Here is a 21,716-nt window from a genome sequence, read left to right on the forward strand (position 1 = left end):
TACCCTGGACTTCAGATCTCTCAGCTTGGCCAAGACGTGACTTGCAATCCATCCGTTGGACTGATTTGTAACAACAATAAGCAAGGTCTCCAGCAAAAGTGCTTCGATTATGAGATTCGAGTGAAATGTTGTCAATGTGGACCCACAACTCACATCCCAACCACAACAACAACATCAACAGTTCCTCCAACCACAACTCCTACACCCATTACTAAAACCTTAACATCGACAGTTCCATCTACAACAACAAGTCGGCCTCCCACCTCTACTACAACTCCAACCACTACTCCTACATACACCACAACAGGAGTATCAACTACTCCCTGCAGTGGTGAAGAAACATGTGTGTGGTCAGACTGGATCAACCTTGGTCAGCCAACCTCTGGATCTGAAGGTGGAGATGATGAATCCATTAAGAACATCATTGCTGCTGGTTATCACATTTGCTCAGTTCCAGAGGCAGTTGAATGTAGAGCAAACAATACCCTGGACTTCAGATCTCTCAGCTTGGCCAAGACGTGACTTGCAATCCATCCGTTGGACTGATTTGTAACAACAATAAGCAAGGTCTCCAGCAAAGTGCTTCGATTATGAGATTCGAGTGAAATGTTGTCAATGTGGACCCACAACTCACATCCCAACCACAACAACAACATCAACAGTTCCTCCAACCACAACTCCTACACCCATTACTAAAACCTTAACATCGACAGTTCCATCTACAACAACAAGTCGGCCTCCCACCTCTACTACAACTCCAACCACTACTCCTACATACACCACAACAGGAGTATCAACTACTCCCTGCAGTGGTGAAGAAACATGTGTGTGGTCAGACTGGATCAACCTTGGTCAGCCAACCTCTGGATCTGAAGGTGGAGATAATGAATCCATTAAGAACATAATTGCTGCTGGTTATCACATTTGCTCAGTTCCAGAGGCAGTTGAATGTAGAGCAAAACAATACCCTGGACTTCAGATCTCTCAGCTTGGCCAAGACGTGACTTGCAATCCATCCGTTGGACTGATTTGTAACAACAATAAGCAAGGTCTTCAGCAAAAGTGCTTTGATTACGAGATTCGAGTGAAATGTTTGTCAATGTGGACCCACAACATCCATCCCAACCACAACAACAACATCAACAGTTCCTCCAACCACAACTCCTACACCCACTACTAAAACCTTAACATCGACAGTTCCATCTACAACAACAAGTCGGCCTCCCACCTCTACTACAACTCCAACCACTACTCCTACATACACCACAACAGGAGTATCAACTACTCCCTGCAGTGGTGAAGAAACATGTGTGTGGTCAGACTGGATCAACCTTGGTCAGCCAACCTCTGGATCTGAAGGTGGAGATAATGAATCCATTAAGAACATCATTGCTGCTGGTTATCACATTTGCTCAGCTCCAGAGGCAGTTGAGTGCAGAGCTAAACAGTACCCTGGACTTCAGATCTCTCAGCTTGGCCAAGACGTGACTTGCAATCCATCCGTTGGACTGATTTGTAACAACAATAAGCAAGGTCTCCAGCAAAAGTGCTTCGATTATGAGATTCGAGTGAAATGTTGTCAATGTGGACCCACAACTCACATCCCAACGACCACAAAATTGGCTCCCACAACAACAATGACAACAACTCAGCCACCCTTCACTAGTGTTATTCCTACAACCTCATTTGTTGTAATAACTGGTGGAACAACCAAACCAACGATTCCACCCACTGAACCCCTTAATTGTTCTTGCTACTTCAATCATACTGATTTCCCCCATTGGTAAGTTTTAATTTTCCCCCTTTCCAAGTTTGAAACCTTTTGTACATTACCATTAATTTAGCCATTATTAATGTTCAATTTGTATGGCATTATACACGTTAAATTTGAAATCTTTTAATGCTCCTAAAATACTTTCAGGCTCAAATGTCTACAATGTCTCTGACCATGATGGATGGTGCTACATTGCTTTCTGCAACAAGACTTGTGAAGTAGAAACACATTCTACCAGATGTAATACATCAACTACTCCAGTTCCTCCTACTACACCAACCACTGCACACCTTCCAACAACAACAGAAAGACCAACCACCACCCCAAAAAATCCAGCTTTAATAAACTGTGACCATGAACATCCTCCAAGAAAGGTATTTACTCTGCTATAGATAATAACGTTTGTGGAATCATTCCATAGGAATTATTATTTACAAAATGATGATTTTATTACAAAAATAATTGTTTTATTTCATAGATATTTCCTGTAAGCCTAATATTTTTCTGTGTTTGTAGAACGGTGAAAGCTGGATACATAACCAGTGCACCAATGGAACATGTGCCAACGGGAAAGTTATTAATGAGCATGTACAATGTGAGACTCCGAAGCCTATAGCATGTGAAAATAACTATCCTCCAATCCAAGTGTATGACGAATCTGGATGCTGTTTCCACTATGAGTGTCAATGTAAGTTCACAAAAAAAAGTTTTTTCTTTGTGTCACAAAATCCACTTTAGCTATTGATTTTAGTTCAAAATCTGAAATATTATACTTACTATTGACTGGTTTCGAGTTATCTAATAGTTACCAGCAGTAAATGTATATGAATGTCTAACAAGGGAAACATATTAATTCAGCATAAAACATTCCACATCCGTGTGCTTTTAAATGATAATTATTCTCTTCTTACAAAGGTATCTGCTATGGTTGGGGAGACCCTCACTATGTCACCTTTGATGGAACATACTATGGCTTCCAAGGAAATTGTTCTTACGTCTTGGTCAAAGAAATCCTGCCAAAGTACAACTTCAGTGTTGTAATCGACAATTACTATTGTGATGCCCCAGATGGGCTTTCCTGTCCTCAGTCTCTGACAATTTATTATCAATCTTACGAGATATTCATGACCAAGAAGGACGTTGATGGAGTTTTCACAAGTCTGGTAATTAAAATATCTCAAATAATGAATGTTCAAGACATTTTCATTCATTTTTCATTTAAGAGGAATTAGCTTTTTGATTAGCTTAGATATAAATTAGCTTTAATTTAAGATGGATATAGTTCCTCTATGTATTAGATAAAGGAGACAGTTCTAGAATAGTATTGGGTATACAAATATTGAATTATTGTAACCATTTTTGTCTTAGATTGATGTAAACCAGCAACGCATCATCCCAGCATATGAGACCAAGGACTTCCGCATCACAGACAACGGAATTGACACCCTTTTAGTCATACCAGCAATTAATGCCAAGGTGTCTTTCACTGGTCTTATGTTTAGCATATACCTGCCCTGGGACAAGTTCAGTGGCAACACTGAGGGACAGTGTGGTGAGTACAGGTGTTTTACGGTCACTCTGTTACCATGATTACCCCATGATGTCTCATTGTCTAACAATGGTATTCAATATTATTCAGGGACATGTGACAACAACCGGACAGATGACTGTCGCTTGCCAAATGGGACTATTGATTCATCTTGTCCTGACATGGCACACCAATGGCATGTTGCTGACCACAATAACAGTCAGTGCACGCCACCACCACCAGAGCCGACACCACCACAACCAACATGCAGCGATCCACCTATTTGTCATCTCATTCAAAGCGAGTAAGTAGCAATTCGTATTTACAAGAAACCTATCTTCTCTGTAGGATCGATAACCTTTCAATCAGAATCATCTCAGTGCCAGCAACTTGACATACTAAAACACAGCAATCATTTGAAAAAGCCTGAAGACAGTACGAAGTGAATTATCATGTTTAAGTATCTACTCTAACTGAAGCGTGGCATCTTTTTAAGGGTCTTTGAGAGTTGCCATAAGGTAATCCCCTACGAGCCATTCCTTGTGGCATGCATCTTTGATGTGTGTCATATGAGAGATGTCAAATTGGCTGCACCAGCATGCAGACCTATGCTGATGCATGTGCACAAGAAGGAGTCTGTATTGAGTGGAGAAATTATACAAATGGACAATGTGGTAAGTAGATCACTCCTCAAGACCAAAAAACTCAGACAGCCTCTCTATGATGTAGCTTATTAGTTATTAACCTTTTTCTCTCACCCTCTACAGACTTCACATGCGAGAAACCCAAGGTTTATAATGCCTGCGGTCCACAAGTTGAACCAACCTGTAATGCCTGGTATGTATAATGCTGTTGTTGTTCAGTGGATGGGCATAATGATGGGGAAAAAGTCTCTCAGGTATTGACACTTTTAAATATCTCTGCAGGTACAATTTCAAATTCATCCAGACTCAAAATGAGTTCAGTGTCATGGGAGATATACAATTGGAGGGATGTTATTGCCCCAATGGTACCATTCTGATGAGTTCCACTTCAAACTACTGTATCCCCAGCTGTGGTAAGGATGGTTCAATAACAGCATTGTATGATGACGGTGTGGTGACTTACAGTATGGTGCTGTGATAGTAGCTACATCCTGATGACCTTCACTTTGGGAAGCACAAAGTGTTAATTGTTCATTGCTACTGTAATTGTCTTTTGAAAGCTGGTTCAGCTTTTTGTAAAAAAAACAACAACAACAAAAAACGGTTTAACCACAGCATTTTTCACAGATACTTCAATGGTGTTGGTTTTGGTTTATATTGATTTATATTGATGTTATCAAGTGCTTCCGGTACATACAGTACATTATCAAAACTAAGTAGTGGAATGTACTGTATTTCAATTACAATGTATTATTTTCTCTTTGGTTCATCAGATATTTGCCGTTGCCAAATGGAGAATGGAAAGAGGTAAAATTGTAGTTGAATTTCTCTCACAGGTTTTAGCAGAGAACAGAAACAATTTGTTTCTGATATACACATTAACATCATGTGGGTAGTTCACCTTTGACAATCATGTATAATAATGTATGCAATAGTAATAATAATAATAATAACAATAATAATAATAATTTCTTACATTTCTATAGTGCTTTTCTTAGAACCTCAAAGCGCTTCAGTAATGCATGATTCCACACACTGAATGATTCAACTTTGTGCTGGTCGTGTCAATGCAAACCTTGATGAGCTTAAATTGTTCCTCATTGCAGGCAAATGAGACCTGGGTGAGCAACTGCCAGGATTGTGTTTGTGACCCGTACGGTCTGGAAATCCAATGCCAGCCTGTGGCATGCCAACATCAGCCTCCTCTCACCTGTGATCAGGAGGGCCAAGTTAAGGTCGTAGAAACTGTTGACTGTTGTCAAAAGGACAAATGTGGTGAGTGACTTGTTAGGATAATGTGCTCTATATGTGGGCTTTCTAACATCTCCGTTTAAACATTAACATTTTTGGTGACTACCTAATATATCCAACCAATGTGGCCATTTTAATCGTTTTTAATAGTTGTTTCTTTCTAACAGAGTGTGATGTCAAACGATGCTCTACTTCCAAGATAACTTGTCCAGTCGGATTCGAGACAGAGGCAACTATGGGAGTCTGTTGCCCAACTTATCAATGCTGTGAGTATGCGTCTGCATGTGCTTGAGTGTGCATACCATAGATATCCCAACATGTTAGTTGCTGTATTGAGTGGTTATCCATGTTCTTTGGCCCCACAGTGCCAATGGATGTCTGTGTATTTAACAACACTGAATATCAGGTGAGAATGCATTCTATGCAATGTTCATTTTGGCCAGTCCCACCACTTCTACACTATCAACAATTTTGAATGTAACTTATTAAAAGAGGACAATGTTATTTTACTTGCATACATTAATAACAAATGAAGTTAAACTAAACAAATTAAAACCCTCCATAAAGCAATTAGAGGCCTCTATTAGGGTCAATCCTTTCATGAGATTAGACAAACATTAGATTAGATAGAACACAAAAAGTGTCTCAATTCATACATTTTCCATTGAAATGTTGCATTTTCTCATTCCAGCCTGGTACCAATGTTCCCGAGGACAAGTGTAAGAATTGTGTGTGTGGTGACAGGGTGGATGCCCAAACCCATCTACATATCATTGAGTGTCAACCTACTGAATGTGACACTCACTGCCAGCAGGTAAGTGATCTCCATTGACACATCTACACCCTTTGGCCTCATATGTAATTCAACCAACTTAGTGTAATATTTGCGAGTTCTTATCCATGTCAAAATATTATAATAACCCTGATTCATCTGTGTCCACTATTGGGCTACTACTGAATAAGTGTAATTACTAGTGAATTACCTGGATCACACATTGGTATGAGAGAGATCATGTGCACATCATAAAGGTTTTCTCCTCTCTGGGCTGACTTCTTCCTTACAGGGCTATGATCATCAAGCCGTTCCTGGGCAGTGTTGTGGGAAGTGTGTACAGACAAGCTGTGTGGTTATGCTGCCAGATAACACCACACACACTATTCAGGTAAAATAGCATCAGGCAGCATTACTATTTACAATTCGTTAAACATATCAGTCCTATTTCACTTTATTATTTAAAAACACCAACATGTAATTGTACTGTAGCACTAAAGTTTTATGCAAAATAACTATCTTACCAATGATACAGTATATCTTAAATCTTTTGAAGAATCTCCTGTTGATATCTTTCACATTCTCACCTCTACAGCCTGGTTCCGTCTGGATACCATCTGGAGACAAGTGTCTAAAGTTTGAGTGCGTAAAGATTATGGACCAACTCATCACAATGGAGGCTAAGACTGTGTGCCCTGACTTCTACCCAGAAGACTGCATACCCGTGAGTTACAATAACCATCTGTCAAATTATCTGTAGGCCGGGAAGCTGGCCCATTTAAAAACAACTGGACAATGTGCAAAATCATACTCGTGAAATTCAGTTTAAACATGCCCAGTCGCTCAGACCAAGTCCTGTTGCTTAATATGGTAAACCTACTGTGTATTTATGTGAGGTTATAGACACCTGCTGCTTAAAGTGAACCATGCAAGAGCACTGCACTGAAAAACATGTGGAGCCGGTTTGGTAAACGCTACGTCAGTGACTTCAAAATGTTCTTGCTTTTTCTTCCATGTTCTTGTTTTTAAGGGAACTGAAGTCATTGCTCCAGATGGTTGCTGCCATGTCTGTGAGTGTCTTTTTAACACCATCCTTTTTGATGGACATTTGTAAATCATTCTTGCCCTTTATCATGCATTGAAAAAAATAATTTTAGCTATTGCCATGGTCCTCAGAATGGTTAACATTAATTTGTTCGAAATGTCACTTTTGTGTGCAGGTATTCCAATAAATAAGCCATGCAATGTGACAAAGGGCAAAGTGTACCTGGACAGCAATGGCTGCAAGTCTGCAAACGAGGTGGAAGTGACAACATGCAGTGGATCATGTAGCACCTATGCCATGTGAGTATTTTGATAATTCCTGAAATATTTCAAGAACACTAACACATTAATCCTCCCAATAAAGCAGAATTGGGCTGCCTGTCTAAATGCAAACTACAAATTATATTTTCAGTAATATGTTATGTTACAATGGCTGTGTTTGCAAAGGAAACACAATTCTGATATTTTGCCCAATTATTGGCAAAAGAGCTCATCTGATTGGTCAAAACATCAGAATTAGGCTGCCTGTGTAAACTCAGTCAATGTTATATAATTACAACTGCTACCATCACTACTTCCACATAATGACATGGCCTCTCGTTTCTGTTTTCAGGTATTCTCTTGAGGCCAACATGATGGAGCGCTCTTGTACCTGCTGTCGGGGAAGTATCCACCACCAAGAAGGAAGTGGAGATGATCTGCCCAGACGGGTCAAAGTACAACCACTCCTACATCCACATCAATAAATGTGGCTGCCAGAGGACAGAGTGCGTGACCCCGGAGGAGACCCAGGTCACAAGGTCACGACGCAGGAGAAGATGAATGACTCGCCACTACCATCCCTTTACTGCTTAGATTAGTTCTCTATTCATGTTCAACTTGTTCAGTTTCCTGCAAAGTAGGATAAATAGTTTCTGCTTTTTTGTCTAATTTTGTTTTGTTTTAGCCATTCAAAAGACATAAATAAAGTTGGCAATAGGCTATGCATATATACCACGTTCTTGTTTTCATTCCTTTTGAAATTCTGTTGAGAAATATTTGATTGCAGACATCCAGTTCAACAGTGACTTATCCTCTTCCAGACAAACAACCACAATTAAAAGTGTCAAAACACTTATTTAAATTTGAGATGGTGTTAGGTTAGAGAAACTGATCAGTAATCAGAAAGTTGCTGGTTTCAGATCCCTGGCACCACTTCCTACTGTTGTCTTTGAATGGCATATTATTATTATTATTATTATTATTATTATTATTATTTGAGCAACGCACTTAGCTAACCTCTACATAGCTCCAGGGGCAGCACTGTGGCTGACCCTGTGCTCCTCCCTATACAGTACTTAAGACACAATTTCGTATTTGATGGACTAATAATGTAATAAAGTACTTGTCCTAACTCATCTACATTTACATTTACATTTTAGTCATTTAGCAGACGCTCTTAACCAGAGCGACTTACAGGAGCAATTAGGGTTAAGTGCCTTGCTCAAGGGCACATTAACGTCATTTAGCAGACGCTCTTAGCCAGAGCGACTCACAAATTGGTGCGTTCACCCCTATAGCCAGTGGGATAACCACTTTACAATTTGGGGGAGGGTTAGAAGGAATACTTTAGCCTATCCCAGGTATTCCTTAAAGAGGTGGGGGTTTCAAATGTCTCCGGAAGGTGGTGAGTGACTCCGCTGTCCTGGCGTCGTGAGGGAGCTTGTTCCACCATTGGGGGGCCAGAGCAGCGAACAGTTTTGACTGGGCTGAGCGGGAGCTGTGCTTCCGCAGAGGAAGGGGAGCCAGCAGGCCAGAGGTGGATGAACGCAATGTCCTCGTTTGGGTGTAGGGACTGATCAGAGCCTGAAGGTACAGAGGTGCCGTTCCCCTCACTGCTCCAAAGGCAAGCACCATGGTCTTGTAGCGGATGCGAGCTTCAATTGGAAGCCAGTGGAGTGTGCGGAGGAGGGGGTGACGTGAGAGAACTTGGGAAGGTTGAACACCAGACGGGCTGCGGCATTCTGGATGAGTTGTAGGGGTTTAATGGCACAGGCAGGGAGCCCAGCCAACAGCGAGTTGCAGTAGTCCAGACGGGAGATGACAAGTGCCTGGACCAGGACCTGCGCCGCTTCCTGTGTAAGGCAGGGTCGCACTCTCCGAATGTTGTAGAGCATGAACCTGCAGGAGCGGGTCACCGCCTTGATGTTGGCGGAGAACGACAGGGTGTTGTCCAGGGTCACGCCTAGGCTCTTCGCACTCTGGGAGGAGGACACAGCGGAGTTGTCTACCGTGATGGCGAGATCATGGAACGGGCAGTCCTTCCCGGGAGGAAGAGCAGCTCCGTCTTGCCAGGGTTCAGCTTGAGGTGGTGATCCGTCATCCATACTGATATGTCTGCCAGACATGCAGAGATGCGATTCGCCACCTGGTTATCAGAAGGGGGAAAGGAGAAGATTAGTTGTGTATCGTCAGCGTAGCAATGATAGGAAAGGCCATGTGAGGATATGACAGAGCCAAGTGACTTGGTGTATAGGGAGAAAAGGAGAGGGCCCAGAACCGATCCCTGGGGACACCAGTGGTGAGAGCACGTGGTGCGGAGACAGCTTCCCGCCACGCCACTTGGTAGGAGCGACCGGTCAGGTAGGACGCAATCCAGGAGTGAGCCGCGCCGGAGATGCCCATTTCGGAGAGGGTGGAGAGGAGGATCTGATGGTTCACAGTATCAAAGGCAGCAGACAGGTCTAGAAGGACAAGAGCAGAGGAGAGAGAGTTAGCTTTAGCAGTGCGGAGAGTCTCTGTGACACAGAGAAGAGCAGTCTCAGTTGAATGACCAGTCCTGAAACCTGATTGGTTTGGATCAAGAAGGTCATTCTGAGAGAGATAGCAAGAGAGTTGGCTAAAGACGGCACGCTCAATAGTTTTGGAAAGAAAAGAAAGAAGGGATACTGGTCTGTAGTTGTTGACATCAGTGGGGGTCGAGTGTTGGTTTTTTGAGAAGGGGAGTAACTCTCGCTCTCTTGAAGACGGAAGGGACATGGCCAGCGGTCAAGGATGAGTTGATCAGCGAGGTGAGGTAGGGGAGAAGGTCACCGGAGATGGTCTGGAGAAGGGAGGAGGGGATGGGGTCAAGCGGGCAGGTTGTTGGGCGGCCTGCAGTCACAAGTCGCAGGATCTTATCTGGAGAGAGAGGGGAGAAAGAAGTCAAAGCATAGGGTAGGGCAGTGTGAGCAGGACCAGCAGTGTCATTAGACTTAACAAACGAGGATCGAATGTCGTCAACCTTCTTTTCAAAGTGGTTGACGAAGTCATCCACAGAGAGAGAGGAGGGGGGGAGGATTCAGGAGGGAGGAAAATGTGGCAAAGAGCTTCCCTAGGGTTAGAGGCAGATGCTTGGAATTTAGAGTGGTAGAAGGTGGCCTTAGCAGCAGAAACAGATTAAGAAAATGTAGAGAGGAGGGAGTGAAAAGATGCCAGGTCGGCAGGGAATTTAGTTTTCTTCCATTTCGCTCCGCTGCCCGGAGGTCTGTTCTGTGAGCTCGCAATGAGTCATCAAGCCACGGAGCTGGAGGGGAGGACCGAGCCGGCCGGGAGGATAGGGGACACAGAGAGTCAAAGGATGCAGAAAGGGAGGAGAGGAGGGTTGAGGAGGCAGAATCAGGAGATTGGAGGGAGAAGGATTGAGCAGAGGGAAGAGATGATAGGATGGAAGAGGAGAGAGTAGTGGGAGAGAGAGAGCGAAGGTTGCGGCGGGCGCATTACCATCTGTGTAGGGGCAGAGTGAGTAGTGTGGGAGGAGAGTGAGAGAGAAAAGGAAACAAAGTAGTGGTCGGAGACATGGAGGGAGTTGCAGTGAGATTAGTAGAGGAGCAGCATCTAGTGAAGATGAGGTCAAGCGTATTGCCTGCCTTGTGAGTAGGGGGGACGGTGAGAGGGTGAGGTCAAAAGAGGAGAGGAGTGGAAAGAAGGAGGCAGAGAGAAATGAGTCAAATGTGGACATAGGGAGGTTGAAATCCCCCAAAACTGTGAGGGGTGAGCCATCCTCAGGGGAAGGAACTTATCAAGGCGTCAAGCTCATTGATGAGCTCTCCAAGGGAACCTGGAGGGCGATAGATGACAAGGATATTAAGCTTAAATGGGCTAGTGACTGTGACAGCATGGAATTCAAATGAGGAGATAGACAGATGGGTTAGGGGAAAAATTGAGAATGTCCACTTGGGAGAGATGAGGATTCCTGTACCACACCCCTCTGACCAGATGCTCTCGGGGTATGCGAGAACACATGGTCAGACGAGGAGAGAGCAGTAGGAGTAGCGGTGTTTTCAGTGGTGATCCATGTTTCCGTCAGCGCCAGGAAGTCGAGGGACTGGAGGTTGGCATAGGCTGGGATGAAGTCAGCTTTGTTGGCAGCAGAACGGCAGTTCCAGAGGCTGCCTGCGACCTGGAACTCCACGTGGGTGGTGCGTGCAGGGACCACCAGATTGGAGAGGCAGCAGCCACGCGGTGTGGTGCGTTTGTGTAGCCTGTGCAGAGAGGAGAGAACAGGGACAGGCAGAGGCATAGTTGACAGGCTGTAGCAAATGGCTACAAAAATGCAGAGGAGATCGGAATGAAAAAGGCTAAGCATCTGGGAGCGGAGAGAGCAGGCCTCCCTCACCAAAACTTCTACCTCGGACACTAAAATTGTTTCACTGAACCACCCGAAGAAAAAAACTCTCCCAACTTCCGCCTTTGGAAATCAGAATTGTTGTGAACCACAGCGGTTCAATGTTTAAAGGAATAGACTCAACCCACTTTGTTCAGCTAGCCAACTATGACTCCATAGCCAACTAGCAGACTAGCATCCAATAACAATAACACACCGTTTAGCGCCAAGACTTGGTCACAACAAACCACCAATATTGTGATAACACACTAAACAGATCATTTGTGTCTGTGTCAAGTTCCTTACATGACGCAGCAATGATTAGACGTTGGCTAGCTAGGACAAGTAAATTGTGGTTAGCTACAACAGTACAGCCATCTCTCATATTAAATAAAGTATACATGATATAAAATTATAAACATAAAAACCAAGAAGGAGCAGATCACTTCATTTTAACTGTACAAAGTGTACAAAGTATAAAATGTACAAAATGCAAAGGGAAGTACATGGGGCATGTGTGATTATATATAACAAACTGGGTATTGTGCATTATGCACTTAAACAATTTCTTTCAAATGTTTTTTGATACTGTTTGTCAAACTGTGGGAAGGGTTCCCACCTTAGTTGGAGGGAATTATACAACTATTTTGCTATTTGTTTGCTATTATAACCAGTCCTCTGTTACAGATGACTTACCTTACTGATGTTGTAGCCTCACAACAATCAGACAAAATGTGGATTAATAGACATTCAAATGAAAACTAATATTGCAGAAAAGAGCACTCTGCCTGCTTTATAACATGATCATGTTATACTGACTTGTTTACACCTGGCACAACAAGTGTTGGTGTCCAAAGGAACATTTTGCTAACATCTTTTGGTTAGTTGAGGCTTCAATGGCTCTTTAAAATTAGAAATTCTCTCTGTTTCTTGAAACACCTTACCTGAAACAGAATGATGGAAAATTGAAAATTGGGCCATTCAACAGACCACCACAGTCAAGGCATTTGACAAACATAACATCGATTTCAATCAAAGTCAGTTTAGTGTCAATTGCTATGGACAGGACATTACGGATATTTAGAAGATTATGCCTTGAAGTGCCATAGTGTCAGAGTGGATTAAATATACACTACCGGTCCAAAGTTTTAGAACAGCTACTCATTCAAGGGATTTTCTTTTTTCTACTATTTTCTACATTGTAGAATAATAGTGAAGACATCAAAACTACAAAATACAGAAAATAGCCCTATTTGGTAAAAGACCAGATCCATATTATGGCAAGAAAAGCTCAAATAAGCAAAAAGAAACGACAGTCCAGCATTACTTTAACATTTTACATTTACATTTACATTTTAGTCATTTAGCAGACGCTCTTATCCAGAGCGACTTACAGGAGCAATTAGGGTTAAGTGCCTTGCTCAAGGGCACATTTACGTCATTTAGCAGACGCTCTTATCCAGAGCGACTCACCAATTGGTGCGTTCACCCCTATAGCCAGTGGGATAACCACTTTACAATTTTGGGGGGTAGAAGGATTACTTTATCCTATCCCAGGTATTCCTTAAAGAGGTGGGGTTTCAAATGCCTCCGGAAGGTGGTGAGTGACTCCGCTGTCCTGGCGTCGTGAGGGAGCTTGTTCCACCATTGGGGTGCCAGAGCAGCGAACAGTTTTGACTGGGCTGAGCGGGAACTATGCTTCCGCAGAGGAAGGGAGCCAGCAGGCCAGAGGTGGATGAACGCAATGCCCTCGTTTGGGTGTAGGGACTGATCAGAGCCCGAAGGTACAGAGGTGCCGTTCCCCTCACTGCTCCATAGGCAAGCACCATGGTCTTGTAGCGGATGCGAGCTTCAACTGGAAGCCAGTGGAGTGTGCGGAGGAGGGGGGTGACGTGAGAGAACTTGGGAAGGTTGAACACCAGACGGGCTGCGGCATTCTGGATGAGTTGTAGGGGTTTAATGGCACAGGCAGGGAGGCCAGCCAACAGCGAGTTGCAGTAGTCCAGACGGGAGATGACAAGTGCCTGGATTAGGACCTGTGCCGCTTCCTGTGTAAGGCAGGGTCGTACTCTCCGAATGTTGTAGAGCATGAACCTGCAGGAGCGGGTCACCGCCTTGATGTTGGCGGAGAACGACAGGGTGTTGTCCAGGGTCACGCCTAGGCTCTTCGCACTCTGGGAGGAGGACACAGCGGAGTTGTCAACCGTGATGGCGAGATCATGGAACGGGCAGTCCTTCCCGGGAGGAAGAGCAGCTCCGTCTTGCCAGGGTTCAGCTTGAGGTGGTGATCCGTCATCCATACTGATATGTCTGCCAGACATGCAGAGATGCGATTCGCCACCTGGTTATCAGAAGGGGAAAGGAGAAGATTAGTTGTGTATCGTCAGCGTAGCAATGATAGGAGAGGCCATGTGAGGATATGACAGAGCCAAGTGACTTGGTGTATAGGGAGAAAAGGAGAGGGCCTAGAACTGAGCCCTGGGGGACACCAGTGGTGAGAGCACGTGGTGCGGAGACAGCTTCTCGCCACGCCACTTGGTAGGAGCGACCGGTCAGGTAGGACGCAATCCAGGAGTGAGCCGCGCCGGTTATGCCCAGCTCGGAGAGGGTGGAGAGGAGGATCTGATGGTTCACAGTATCAAAGGCAGCAGACAGGCCCTCTCCTTTTCTCCCTATACACCAAGTCACTTGGCTCTGTCATATCCTCACATGGCCTCAACGATGAGACAGCCTATAGGGAGGAGGTCAGAGATCTGGCCGTGTGGTGCCAGGACAACAACCTCTCCCTCAACGTGACCAAGACAAAGGAGATGATTGTGGACTACAGGAAAAAAAAGAGGACTGAGCACGCCCCCATTCTCATCGACGGGGCTGTAGTGGAACAGGTTGAGAGCTTCAAGTTCCTTGGTGTCCACATCACCAACGAACTATCATGGTCCAAGCACACCAAGACAGTCGTGAAGAGGGCACGACAAAGCCTATTCCCCCTCAGGAGACTAAAAAGATTTGGCATGGGTCCTCAGATCCTCAAAAATTCTACAGCTGCACCATCGAGAGCATCCTGACTGGTTGCATCACCGCCTGGTATGGCAACTGCTTGGCCTCTGACCGCAAGGCACTACAGAGGGTAGTGCGTACGGCCCAGTACATCACTGGGGCAAAGCTCCCTGCCATCCAAGACCTCTATACCAGGCGGTGTCAGAGGAAGGCCCTCAAAATTGTCAAAGACTCCAGCCACCCTAGTCATAGACTGTTCTCTCTGCTACCGCACGGCAAGCGGTACCGGAGTGCCAAGTCTAGGTCCAAAAGGCTTCTCAACAGCTTCTACCCACAAGCCATAAGACTCCTGAACAGCTAATCACGGCTACCCGGACTATTTGCACTGCCCCCCCACCCCATCCTCTTTACGCTGCTGCTACTCTGTTAAGTATTTATGCATAGTCACTTTAACTCTACCCACATGTACATATTACCTCAACTACCTCAACTAGCCGGTGCCCCGCGCATTACTGACTCTGCACCGGTACCCCCCTGTATATATAGCCTCCCTACTGTCACTTTATTTTACTTCTGCTCTTTGTTTTTCTCAACACTTTTTTTTTTTTTTTTGTTGTTGTTTTATTCTTACTTTTTTGTTTAAAATAAAACGCACTGTTGGTTAAGGGCTGTAAGTAAGCATTTCACTGTAATGTCTGCACTTGTTGTATTCGGCGCATGTGACCAATAAAATTTGATTTGATTTTTTGATTTGAGGTCTAGAAGGACAAGAGCAGAGGAGAGAGAGTTAGCTTTAGCAGTGCGGAGAGCCTCTGTGACACATAGAAGAGCAGTCTCAGTTGAATGACCAGTCCTGAAACCTGACTGGTTTGGATCAAGAAGGTCATTCTGAGAGAGATAGCAAGAGAGTTGGCTAAAGACGGCACGCTCAATAGTTTTGGGAAAAGAAAAGAAAGAAGGGATACTGGTCTGTAGTTGTTGACATCAGTGGGATCGAGTGTTGGTTTCTTGAGAAGGGGAGCAACTCTCGCTCTCTTGAAGACGGAAGGGACATGGCCAGCGGTCAAGGATGAGTTTATCAGCGAGGTGAGGTAGGGGAGAAGGTCACCGGAGATGGTCTGGAGAAGAGAGGAGGGGATGGGGTCAAGCGGGCAGGTTGTTGGGCGGCCTGCAGTCACAAGTCGCAGGATTTTATCTGGAGAGAGAGGGAGAAAGAAGTCAAAGCATAGGGTAGGGCAGTGTGAGTAGGACCAGCAGTGTCATTAGACTTAACAAACGAGGATCGAATGTCGTCAACCTTCTTTTCAAAGTGGTTGACGAAGTCATCCACAGAGAGAGAGGAGGGGGGCGGGGGGGGAGGATTCAGGAGGGAGGAAAATGTGGCAAAGAGCTTCCTAGGGTTAGAGGCAGATGCTTGGAATTTAGAGTGGTAGAAAGTGGCCTTAGCAGCGGAAACAGATGAAGAAAATGTAGAGAGGAGGGAGTGAAAAGATGCCAGGTCGGCAGGGAGTTTAGTTTTCTTCCATTTCCGCTCCGCTGCCCGGAGCTCTGTTCTGTGAGCTCGCAATGAGTCATCAAGCCACGGAGCTGGAGGGGGAGGACCGAGCCGGCCGGGAGGATAGGGGACACAGCGAGTCAAAGGATGCAGAAAGGGAGGAGAGGAGGGTTGAGGAGACAGAATCAGGAGATTGGAGGGAGAAGGATTGAGCAGAGGGAAGAGATGATAGGATGGAAGAGGAGAGAGTAGTGGGAGAGAGAGAGCGAAGGTTGGCGGCGGCGCATTACCATCTGTGTAGGGGCAGAGTGAGTAGTGTGAGAGGAGAGCGAGAGAGAAAAGGAAACAAAGTAGTGGTCGGAGACATGGAGGGAGTTGCAGTGAGATTAGTAGAAGAGCAGCATCTAGTAAAGATGAGGTCAAGCGTATTGCCTGCCTTGTGAGTGGGGGACGGTGAGAGGGTGAGGTCAAAAGAGGAGAGAAGTGGAAAGAAGGAGGCAGAGAGAAATGAGTCAAATGTGGACATATGGAGGTTGAAATCCCCCAAAACTGTGAGGGGTGAGCCATCCTCAGGAAAGGAACTTATCAAGGCGTCAAGCTCATTGATGAACTCTCCAAGGGAACCTGGAGGGCGATAGATGACAAGGATATTAAGCTTAAATGGGCTAGTGACTGTGACAGCATGGAATTCAAATGAGGAGATAGACAGATGGGTTAGGGGGAAAATTGAGAATGTCCACTTGGGAGAGATGAGGATTCCTGTGCCAACACCCCTCCTGACCAGATGCTCTCGGGGTATGCGAGAACACATGGTCAGATGAGGAGAGAGCAGTAGGAGTAGCAGTGTTTTCAGTGGTAATCCATGTTTCCGTCAGCGCCAGGAAGTCGAGGGACTGGAGATTAGCATAGGCTGGGATGAAGTCAGCTTTGTTGGCAGCAGAACGGCAGTTCCAGAGGCTGCCTGAGACCTGGAACTCCAGGTGTGTGGTGCGTGTAGGGACCACCAGGTTAGAGAGGCAGCAGCCACGCGGTGTGGGGCGTTTGTGTAGCCTGTGCGGAGAGGAGAGAACAGGGATAGGCAGAGGCATAGTTGACAGGCTGCAACAGATGGCTACAATAATGCAGAGGAGATCGGGATGAAATGCACTGAACATCAGGAAAAGGAGAGTGCAGGCCTCCCTCACCAAAAAAATAAATAAATATATAACTCACCCAACTTCCACCTCAGAAACTATGATTGTTTCACTGAACCACCCGAATAAAACTCTCCCAACTTCCACTCTAGAAATTAGAATTGTTGTAAGCTACAGCAGACTGTTATCAGTAGCTGTAATTAAGTACAGCAGCTACCAACCACCTAACGTTAATGCCTCGGATGAGGTTAGAAAAACAGCTGAATGGTAGCAGCTAGCTGGCTCAATCACAGGTACTCTCAAGCATGAAATAACATTGGAAACAGCTAACCACAGTTGCTAAAGTTACCGATAGCTACCCTCTAGCTAGCTAGCTTTGTTGGTCCAGGTAGTGGGCAAGCTAGCCTCGTGCTTCGCCTGGGCTCCGCCGAATAAAATCCTTACCTACAATATTTACCTACAATAATAACCTACAATAATAACCTACAATAACTACCGGAGTAAGCTGCCTATGATACCAGACTACAATACCTACCTACAAACTAAATACATGAAGGTCAATCAATCTGGAACATTTCAAGAACTTTTAAAGTTTCTTCAAGTGCAGTTGCAAAAACAATCAAGCTCTATGATGAAACTGGCTCTCATGAGGACCGCCACAGGAATGGAAGACCCAGAGTTACCTCTGCGGCAGAGGATAAATTCATTAGAGTTACCAGCCTCAGAAATTGCAGCCAAATAAATGCTTCACAGAGTTCAAGTAACAGACACATCTCAACATCAACTGTTCAGAGGAGACTGTGTGAATCAGGCCTTTGCGGTTGAATTGCTGCAAAGAAACCACTACTAAAGGACACCAATAAGAAGAAGAGACTTGCTTGGGCCAAGAAACACGAGCGATGGACATTAGACCGGTGGAAATTTGTCCTTTGGTCTGGAGTCCAAATTTGAGATTTTTGGTTTCAACCACTGTGTCTTTGTGAGACGCAGAGTAGGTGAACGGATGATCTCCGCATGTGTGGTTCCCACTATGAAGCATGGAGGAGGAGGTGTGATGGTGTGGGGGTGCTTTGCTGGTGACACTGTCTGTGATTTATTTAGAATTCAAGGCACACTTTACCAACATGGCTACCACAGCATTTTGCAGCGATATGCCATCCCATCTGGTTTGCCTTGGCGTGACCCTGGACAACACTCTGTCGTTCTCCGCTAACATCAAGGCGGTGACCCGATCCTGTAGGTTCATGCTCTACAACATTCGCAGAGTACGACCCTGCCTTACACAGGAAGCGGCACAGGTCCTAATCCAGGCACTTGTCATCTCCCGTCTGGATTACTGCAACTCGCTGTTGGCTGGGCTCCCTGCCTGTGCCATTAAACCCCTACAACTCATCCAGAATGCCGCAGCCCGTCTGGTGTTCTACCTTCCCAAGTTCTCTCACGTCACCCCGCTCCTCCGCACACTCCACAGGCTTCCAGTTGAAGCTCGCATCTGCTACAAGACCATGGTGCTTGCCTACGGAGCTGTGAGGGGAACGGCACCTCCGTACCTTCAGGCTCTGATCAGTCCCTACACCCAAACGAGGGCTTTGCGTTCATCCACCTCTGGCCTGCTGGCCCCCTACCTCTGCGGAAGCACAGTTCCCGCTCAGCCCAGTCAAAACTGTTCGCTGCTCTGGCACCCCAATGGTGGAACAAGCTCCCTCACGACGCCAGGACAGCGGAGTCACTCACCACCTTCCGGAGACACTTGAAACCCCACATCTTTAAGGAATAACTGGAATAGGGTAAAGTAATCCTTCTACCCCCCCTTACCCCACTCCAAAGAAAAGAAAAAAATATATATTGTAAAGTGGTTGTCCCACTGGCTATCATAAGGTGAATGCACCAATTTGTAAGTCGCTCTGGATAAGAGCCGTCTGCTAAATGACGAAAATGTAAATGTAAATGTAAATGTTTGCGCTCAGTGGGACTATCATTTGTTTTTCAACAGGACAATGACCCAACACACCTTCAGGCTGTGTAGGGCTATTTGACCAAGAAGGAGAGTGATGTAGTGCTGCATCAGATGACCTGGCCTCCACAATCACCCGACCTCAACCCAATTGAGATGGTTTGGGATGAGTTGGACTGCAGAATGAAGGAAAAGCAGCCAACAAGTGATCAGCATATGTGGGAACTCCTTCAAGACTGTTGGAAAAGCATTCCAGGTGAAAATGGTTGAGAGAATGCCAAGAGTGTGCGAAGCTGTCATCAAGGCAAAGGGTGGCTACTTAGAAAAATCTCAAGTATAAAATATATTTTGATTTGTTTAAAACTTTTTTGGTTACTACATGGTTTCATATGTGTTATTTCATAGTTTTGATGTCTTCACTATTATTCTACAATGTAGAAAATAGTAGAAATAAAGCAAATCCATTGAATGAGTAGGTGTTCTAAAACTTTAGACCGTTAGTGTACATTTAAATGATAATTAGATTAATTATTGTATTGATTCTGAATCAACATTGAAAGACCCACCCTAAACAGGAAAACAGCATTCCTGTGAGATTAAAAGTTTTCAGTAGAACAGGTTGGGTCAATTTAAAAAGGGACCCCATTGCCCAAAGGCCTTAATACTAGGACTGTTTATTAGTTTTACCCAGCTCCAGGCACTGTATACTTGCTGCCTAGTCATCAAAGAAGGAACTCTGAGCTCACAGAAAGTGGGTCATATGTATAACACAATTAGACCAGGAACAGTGAAATACCCATGAAATAATATAATGGTCAAATAAATAAGCGAACATATTTTTTTTATGTAAACATTTATCAAACATGGTGTTGTTGGGGGAACTGCTCTTTACTAGCCATATAGCCGATAAAAACAGAAAACATATGTTGCTCAACTGTGTGCTCCACACTGGATAGTTACTCCTGAGTAATTTCTCCCACTCTATTCAAAATAAATATACAGTGGGGAGAACAAGTATTTGATACACTGCCGATTTTGCAGGTTTTCCTACTTACAAAGCATCTAGAGGTCTGTCATTTTTATCATAGGTACACTTCAACTGTGAGAGACGGAATCTAACACAAAAATCCAGAAAATCACATTGTATGATTTTAAGTAATTCATTTGCATTTTATTGCATGACAAAAGTATTTGATACATCAGAAAAGCAGAACTTAATATTTGGTACAGAAACCTTTGTTTGCAATTACAGAGATCATACGTTTCCTGTAGGTCTTGACCAGGTTTGCACACACTGCAGTAGGGATTTTGGCCCACTCCTCCATACAGACCTTCTCCAGATCCTTCAGGTATCGGGGCTGTCGCTGGGCAATACGGACTTTCAGCTCCCTCCAAAGATGTTCTATTGGGTTCAGGTCTGGAGACTGGCTAGGCCACTCCAGGACCTTGAGATGCTTCTTACGGAGCCACTCCTTAGTTGCCCTGGCTGTGTGTTTCGGGTCGTTGTCATGCTGGAAGACCCAGCCACGACCAATCTTCAATGCTCTTACTGAGGGAAGGAGGTTGTTGGCCAAGATCTCGTGATACATGGCCCCATCCATCCTCCCCTCAATACGGTGCAGTCGTCCTGTCCCCTTTGCAGAAAAGTATCCCCAAAGAATGATGTTTCCACCTCCATGCTTCACGGTTGGGATGGTGTTGTTGGGGTTGTACTCATCCTTCTTCTTCCTCCAAACACGGCGAGTGGAGTTTAGACCAAAAAGCTCTATTTTTGTCTCTTCAGACCACATGACCTTCTCCCATTCCTCCTCTGGATCATCCAGATGGTCATTGGCAAACTTCAGACGGGCCTGGACATGCGCTGGCTTGAGCAGGGGGACCTTGCGTGCGCTGCAGGATTTTAATCCATGACGGCGTAGTGTGTTACTAATGGTTTTCTTTGAGACTGTGGTCACAGCTCTCTTCAGGTCATTGACCAGGTCCTGCCGTGTAGTTCTGGGCTGAATCGTCACCTTCCTCATGATCATTGATGCCCCAGGAGGTGAGATTTTGCATGGAGCCCCAGACCGAGGTTGATTGCCCGTCATCTTGAACTTCTTCCATTTTCTAATAATTGCTCCAACTGTTGTTCCCTTCTCACAGAGCTGCTTGCCTATTGTTCTGTAGCCCATCCCAGCCTTGTGCAGGTCTACAATGTTATCCCTGATGTCCTTACACAGCTCTCTGGTCTTGGCCATTGTGGAGAGGTTGGAGTCTGTTTGATTGAGTGTGTGGACAGGTGTCTTTTATACAGGTAACAAGTTCAAACAGGTGCAGTTAATACAGGTAATGAGTGGAGAACAGGAGGGCTTCTTAAAGAAAAACTAACAGGTCTGTGAGAGCCGGAATTCTTACTGGTTGGTAGGTGATCAAATACTTATGTCATGCAATAAAAAGCAAATTAAATTACTTAAAAATCATACAATGTGATTTTCTGGATTTTTGTGTTAGATTCCGTCTC

The 21,716-nt window shown here is 44.9% G+C and overlaps 1 protein-coding gene across 1 annotated transcript; it reads left to right on the forward strand.

The window, feature by feature from the left end:
* Positions 1–2,290: 2,290 nt before the first annotated feature.
* Positions 2,291–7,729, forward strand: LOC123490344 (intestinal mucin-like protein; the record flags this gene model as incomplete). Its single annotated transcript, XM_045220380.1, has 16 exons — positions 2,291–2,462; positions 2,690–2,937; positions 3,143–3,326; positions 3,414–3,525; positions 3,879–3,976; positions 4,070–4,139; positions 4,229–4,400; positions 5,053–5,221; positions 5,365–5,463; positions 5,563–5,603; positions 5,889–6,011; positions 6,262–6,360; positions 6,565–6,693; positions 7,000–7,039; positions 7,190–7,313; positions 7,627–7,729. Coding segments are annotated over 16 exons (1,983 nt in total), but the record flags the coding sequence as incomplete, so codon positions are not given.
* Between the last annotated feature and the right edge of the window lie 13,987 nt (positions 7,730–21,716).

The sequence above is a fragment of the Coregonus clupeaformis genome, unplaced genomic scaffold (genome assembly GCF_020615455.1).
Source record: "Coregonus clupeaformis isolate EN_2021a unplaced genomic scaffold, ASM2061545v1 scaf3693, whole genome shotgun sequence".
In the NCBI taxonomy this organism is placed as follows: domain Eukaryota; kingdom Metazoa; phylum Chordata; class Actinopteri; order Salmoniformes; family Salmonidae; genus Coregonus; species Coregonus clupeaformis.